Source organism: Epinephelus lanceolatus, chromosome 1 (genome assembly GCF_041903045.1).
Source record: "Epinephelus lanceolatus isolate andai-2023 chromosome 1, ASM4190304v1, whole genome shotgun sequence".
Taxonomy (NCBI): Eukaryota; Metazoa; Chordata; class Actinopteri; order Perciformes; family Serranidae; genus Epinephelus; species Epinephelus lanceolatus.
Window position 1 is genome coordinate 125,120 of NC_135734.1, and position 6,603 is coordinate 131,722.

At 42.3% G+C, this 6,603-nt stretch overlaps 1 protein-coding gene and 1 long non-coding RNA gene across 3 annotated transcripts; one reads left to right on the forward strand and one right to left on the reverse strand.

The window, feature by feature from the left end:
* Nucleotides 1–2,383: 2,383 nt before the first annotated feature.
* Nucleotides 2,384–4,825, reverse strand: LOC117251032 (uncharacterized). 2 transcript variants are annotated; one of them, XM_078172295.1, is made up of 4 exons: nt 4,701–4,825; nt 3,874–3,971; nt 3,285–3,684; nt 2,384–3,107 (listed from the first exon to the last, which is right to left on the reverse strand). In XM_078172295.1, the coding sequence occupies exons 2-4, from the start codon at nt 3,968–3,970 to the stop codon at nt 2,678–2,680; spliced, it is 927 nt and encodes a 308-aa protein (XP_078028421.1). In that variant the 5' UTR covers nt 3,971; nt 4,701–4,825; the 3' UTR covers nt 2,384–2,677. The 2 variants fall into 2 exon arrangements, with proteins under 2 accessions (XP_078028421.1, XP_033472880.2); XM_033616989.2 differs by lacking the exon at nt 4,701–4,825 and having other exon boundaries at nt 3,874–3,983.
* Nucleotides 4,826–4,942: 117 nt separating this feature from the next.
* On the forward strand, nt 4,943–6,348 carry LOC144464646 (uncharacterized). The gene is made up of 3 exons (XR_013492313.1): nt 4,943–5,002; nt 6,113–6,214; nt 6,293–6,348. It is a non-coding gene; the product is annotated as an uncharacterized LOC144464646 (long non-coding RNA).
* Nucleotides 6,349–6,603: the final 255 nt, after the last annotated feature.

Below are 6,603 nucleotides of genomic sequence, written 5' to 3' on the forward strand. Positions count from 1 at the left end.
GGTCCACGCTTTTGTTACCTCAAGGCTGGATTACTGTAACTCTATTATCAGGTAGCTCTAGTAAGTCCTTAAAAACTCTCCAGCTAATTCAGAATGCAGCAGCACGTGTACTAACAGGAACTAAGAAACGTGATCATATTTCTCCTGTTTTAGCTTCACTGCACTGGCTCCCTGTAAAATCCAGAATTGAATTTAAAGGTTACTCGTGGTCCCTAAAGTCTCCAAAAGTAGATCAGGAGCCAGAGCCTTCAGCTATCAGGCTCCTCTCCTGTGGAATCATCTTCCTGTTACGGCCCGGGAGGCAGACACCGTCTCCACATTTAAGACTAGACTTAAGACTTTCCTCTTTGATAAAGCTTATAGTTAGGGCCGGCTCAGGCTTGCCCTGTACCAGCCCCTAGTTAGGCTGACTTAGGCCTAGTCTGCCGGAGGACCCCCCTACAATACACCGGGCACCTTCTCTCCTTCTTTCTTTCTTTCTCTCTCTCTCTCTCTCTCTCTCTCTCTCCTTCTCTCTCTCTCGTATTCTATTACTGCATCTTGCTAACTCGGCCATTCTGGATGTCACTAACTCGGCTTCTTCTCCGGAGCCTTTGTGCTCCACTGTCTCTCAGATTAACTCATATCACAGTGGTGCCTGGATAGTGTGACGTGTGTGGTTGTGCTGCTGCTGTGGTCCTGCCAGATGCCTCCTGCTGCTGCTGCTGCCATCATTAGTCATTAGTCATACTTCTACTGTTATTATACACATATGATTATTGTCACACATGTATACTGCCAGATATTAATATATATACTATCAACATATTGTACCACAGTAGCCAGAACTATAACTATAATATTATTACTTTCATTAATGTTGTTGTAAGCTACTGTCATTACCGTCTGTCTCTCTGTCTCATTGTGTCATATGGATTACTGTTAATTTATCATGCTGATCTGTTCTGTATGACATCTATTGCACGTCTGTCCGTCCTGGAAGAGGGATCCCTCCTCAGTTGCTCTTCCTGAGGTTTCTACCATTTTTTCCCCTGTTAAAGGGTTTTTTTGGGGGAGTTTTTCCTTATCCGCTGTGAGGGTCCAAAGGACAGAGGGATGTTGTATGCTGTAAAGCCCTGTGAGGCAAATTGTGATTTGTGATATTGGGCTTTATAAATAAAAATCGCACATTTTTACTAAATCGTGCAGCACTAATAAATGGTTAAACAGCTTTAATGGCAGGCAAGTTCATTTTTGAACATATTACAAACATGCCTACACGACCTTGTGTAGGCCTTCTTCAGGGCATACAGTATCTCACATAAGTGAATACACCCCTCCCATTTTTGCAAATATTTCATTATATCTTTTCATGGGACAACACTATAGAAATGACACTTTGATATAACTTAAAGTAGTCAGTGTACAGCTTGTATAGTAGTATAGATTTACCTTCCTCTGAAAATTACTCAAAACACAGCCATCAACATCTAAAAGGCCAAAACACACCGGCGGCGTCATATGACGGTGGCGTCATTGACGCGAGTCAAGTGCCGCCCCCAACACACACAAAAAGCGTTGCGCTGCGGGGCGTCAACCGGATTTCTATTGCACACTCCAGTCCGCTAGGCTGGGAAGTACAAAATAGCGCTTTTTCAAGGGCGGCGACGCTGATAAAATAGGACAATAGCATGAAGTGCCGCGGCGCGGAGCGTCGACGCGCGTCGAGACACCGCGGGTGTGGGTTTGTAAATAGAAAATAATGGGGGCGTCTGTTTTGACGTGCATCATACGCCGCCGGTGTGTTTTGGCCTTATACAGCTGGCAACATAAGTGAGTACACCACACAGTGAACATGTCCAAATTGTGCCTAAAGTGTCAATATTTTGTGTGCCAACCATTATTATCTAGCACTGCAATGAATTGTTGTGCTGTTAAATTATGTTCATACTATAATTTAACATGTTATGTGTTATTTCTAATTTGCTAACGATATCAAGGATTGTGTGCAATAAATAAGCTTAGTTCATAAACCTTTGTTCGACTAGATTATTTTTAACACCACGGCAAGCCACAATGCCACACGCCACCCCTCACTGCCCTGCCCACCACCACAAGTAAATTCTCAACCTAGGGGAAACACTGCATTAATGCTTTTATAACAGTTTTTCTCATTTGACTTTTAAGCCCCCACCCCCCTCCCCTTTTTAATAACCAAGGCGCAACTTCCCATACTGTTTTTATCTTATACCGTTTGTTTAACGCCACAGCCCTCTTTTCTGCCTTCTAGGATAGTTCAAACAGTATATTTATGTGTTCAAGGCCCAATCACTAATATAGGTAAACAAAACAATCACATCATGAATGAATTAGCAGAAATTACTTGCCTATTCTCGAGATGCCTTCATCAATCCTTCTCTTTTCACGTAGCATTCTTTCGACCTCCCCCTTACATCCATCACATGGTGTCCATGCATTTTCTGGCTGCTGTCCATATGGGATGTTGCCCTCGTCAGATGAGCTGCTGTATCTGTCCGGTGCCAGGCGAGCTGCTTTTCCGCTGCCAGGTGGATTGACCCCACTAGCTGGCGGGCCAGCTGCATGGCCTCCGCCGGGTGAAGGACCAGAGGTGTTGAGGCCATATGGTGATGGGCCAGCTGCATGGCCTACATCAGGTGATGGACCAGAGGTGCTGAGGTCATACAGTGATGGGCTGGGTGTATGGCCTCCATAGAGTGATGAACCAGGGGTGTCGAGGCCATACGGTGGTGGGCTGGGTGTATGGCCTCCGTAGGGAAATGGACCAGAGGTGCTGAGGCCAATACGGTGGTGGGCTGGGTGTATGGCCTCCGTAGGGAGATGGACCAGAGGTGCTGAGGCCATACGGTGATGGGCTGGGTGTATGGCCTCCGTAGGGAGATGGACCAGAGGTGCTGAGGCCATACGGTGATGGGCTGGGTGCATGGCCTCCGTAGGGAGATGGACCAGAGGTGTTGAAGCCATATGGAGATGGGCTGGCTGTATGGCCTCTGTAGAGTGATGGACCAGAGGTGTTGAGGCCATATGGTGATGGGCTGGCTGTATTGCCTCCGTAGGGTGATGGACCAATGGTGCCTCCTTTGGTAGAGCTATCATAAAATTACATTGAACCATAAATTACATTTCTGTAAACACAAATTGCCCAGAATAGATATGACAGATAACTACAAAGAACTGACTGAAGTGACCGGCATAGACATGAATGAAGGGTAGAAGTTTTGAACTTGTGGGCCCAGGCGATTATGTAATAATTATGACAAGCCTACCCATAGGGTGGTGGGCCAACGGTGTTGCGGCCTCTTGCATGTCCCCCGTCAGGTGATGGATTCAGCGCTGGGATTTTCTCGCCATGATCAGACAGTGGGCTACTATCTATTATAAGGGTGTCAGACCCTGACGTTGAGTCTGATGGCTCATCGCCTTTTAACATATTTAAAAAGGACTCCTGTGGAATTGGGTGGCCTTTTGGCGGCTTAGCCTGATCTTCCCCTGAAATATATTCAACAGTGGCCCTATAAAATTTACCATCTGACCACTTTGCTAAAACAGGATCTCCTGATCGAAGATCTTGCAGCTGCACAGGAGCCTCATCTCTTGCCAAAATGTCAGATCCTGTAAAGATTTTGCCGGTATAACCATCCTCCCATCTGACAAATGCAAAACACCCTGAGAGAGAGAGAGAGAGAGAGAAAATGTTTAACAATTTCTATCTGGGCACAACAATTTAGACTGGTATTTTTAGACCCTATTTAGACCATAATGTTATGATTATTAAACCCCCCCCCTTCTCTATTTGCAACATAAAGCATACATAACAGAAACTATACCAGTTCACAGTATTACCTCAATACTTACCAGATTGCTCATTTGGGGGAGGGGAGCTCTGCAGGTCCTTTATTTTCTGGGTGGGAACCCGAACCCTCCTTTTCGCCGGTATTTTCTTTTTGTCCATCCTGTTAATGAAAAAATACATTTTGGATCATCAAGTATAATATAAATACACACTATTTTAACCTAATTCAATTCATATCTTTGGGGACAAGAGTTGGATCAAAATGAGCAAAAATCAAATCAAATTATTTTCCTAATTGAATGTTAGTTTCATAACCTGTAAAACCACCAAGATTAAAATAATTTTAAGACCGTGAACCCTAGCGTCCCAGAAAAGAGCAGATCATTCCAATAATTTCCACTGGCAGTCAGGGGGATTGCCAATGGAAATTAGCCTTTCGGCTACAATTGGGTGCATTTACATTTTATTTTTAAAATGTTCATTAATGTACGTTGTCCCTCTACAACAAATAAAGACAAATGAAATGAAATGCAAGCTGACAACATGCCGACTTGTAACACAATGTGTTGTGAACTTGGAGATCTGCAATTTCATTATTTATATTTTCAAGTCAAGTTTAAATTGAATCAAATCGTTGCTAACGTTACTTGTTGGACAGGTGCCATTAACGTTAGCTTAACGTTACCTCGTTCCACCTTCCAACGGACCACTCCTAGCTTACCTAATTCCACCTTCCAACGGACCACTCCTATCTTACCTAATTCCACCTTCCAACGGACCACTCCGTCGTCACAACAGTTAAATATTTCACCTTTAGTCAAAATAATTTCTTATTCAACTCTTCACAACGTTACGTAGTTGACCAACTAATATATATTACGATTCTTACCTCTCCAAGTCTCGGCGTAGCCGGGCAAAACTTGCAGCAGCAGCAGCGGCGGCGGCCAACGGTCACGTCCGTCACTTATCTTCCCGCAGCTGCAACATTCAAGATGCCGGTTGGTCCAGTAAAATTCTGTCGTCTTTGAACGTGATGACATCATTGTGCGTGGCTCGAGATTTGTCCAATGATATTCTGTCTTTCTGGAAAACACGAGTAGCATTGCACGCATGCTTATTTTGGGGGCGGAACTGACATGTTTACGTTTGGAAGAAGCAGCACAGCGTCTCTGTGAAGAATAACGACAAAAGGTAAGTAATAGGGTAAATTGTTTTTGTTTTGCGAATTAACGGACTCTGTTAACACACATGAGGTAGGATTCTTTCAACTACAGTAACGTCACCACGTTACGAAACAGAGATATAAATGCCGCATTCAACGGCACGACCGCCATCTGCCTAGCTATGATACCTAGCTACACCTAGCTAATACATGTAACGTTATGTCTACTGAGGCAGAACGTCTAGTCTTCATTAAAATAATTACAACTCGCTATATCTATGGTTACGAATCTCATAGACTTCAGACTCTTCAGGAAGGTCAAAACATACGGGAAATACACGTGCGTCTCAAAGAATAATTGTGAAATTGTTTGGCAAAAACACACATCTTTGTAACCACATTGAAACTCTGGTATTCATTCAGTGGTGATAAATTGAATTTAAGCACCTAAGCCTAGCTGTATTTGTTCTTGATAATTTATATTTCATTCTGCGACATAGTTAATTATTAGATTCATTATGTAGATTATACATCATGATATTTTTATGAGTTAGTAATACAAATGAGTTTACATTACATTTACATTAAAGTGATCAAATTGATAATTAATGATCAATACTTTTGCGACTTTAAGAATATGATGCTAATAATTATTTTGTAGCTTGACGTAAGATTTTGAAATTGTGATACTTAACAGTGCAGTAGCCTAGTATTAATACAACAGCTCTATATTATTTCTGACACCAGTCATTGCTATAATTGTTAAATGACCATGGTCTCCTGTTTCCCCCTGCTCTTTAGAAAACAGAAAATGCATTTTCAGGTCGGGATATCAATTTTATCCAATTAGGAGAGAGAATTCACGCAGGATAAAGAATAAAAAAGTGAAATTGGAAGTGATAAGATAAGAGAAACTTTATCTATCCCAGAGGGAAATCAAAATGGTACAAAGAAATGAACAGACAAAATTGGAAGTGGAACAATATAAAACTGATGCTTGCTTGAAAATGTATTTCTGTTTACTAAAGAGCTGATTAGATGGGGAAATCTGAACAAACACTTGATGATTCATCATAGAGTTTTACTTTTACAAAAAGTTCCACTGTATATTCCAGCAACTTGTGTCTTTATTTATGTAGTATTGGAGTGTCAAAATGACCAGACGAAAACCTGGAAAACGATGGAGAAGGACTGGTAATGAAGAAGACCCAAATAAACGACCAAGAAGGACTGCACAATTGGTGAGTAGCCTGGCATAGCCGTGTTGCAGCAAACTTGCAGCAGATATGATATTTAATACCTTATTTTCCTCCCTGCAGTCATCTCTCCCTGCAGCCACCAATGTTCATGTGGAGACTGATCAGCAATATTTAGGTAAGTTATGAAATATGTGTGTGTGTGTGTGTGTGTGTGTGTGTGTGTGTGTGTGCTTTATGTTCAGAAGACAACTCCTCTGCTGTCTGACCTGTTTCAGCCACACCCAGTCCCAAGTGCAGAGAGAGATATCCTGAACACAATTAGTTATGATTGAGAATCACAGGCCCTGTAGATAGATAGATTGATAGATTGATTGATAGAATGCAGTCCACAGTTGGTCAAACCAAACATGGCAATATTGCTTTCTCTTATC

Excerpts from the sequence above, each read along its gene's own strand:
- LOC117251032 (XM_078172295.1), bottom strand. The coding sequence starts at position 3,970 with ATGGACAAAAAGAAAATACCGGCGAAAAGGAGGGTTCGGGTTCCCACC. Across the intron at positions 3,685-3,873 it reads TCCCCCAAATGAGCAATCTG|GGTGTTTTGCATTTGTCAGA; the intron begins GTAAGTATTGAG and ends TCTCTCTCTCAG. Across the intron at positions 3,108-3,284 it reads GTTGGCCCACCACCCTATGG|CTCTACCAAAGGAGGCACCA; the intron begins GTAGGCTTGTCA and ends ATTTTATGATAG.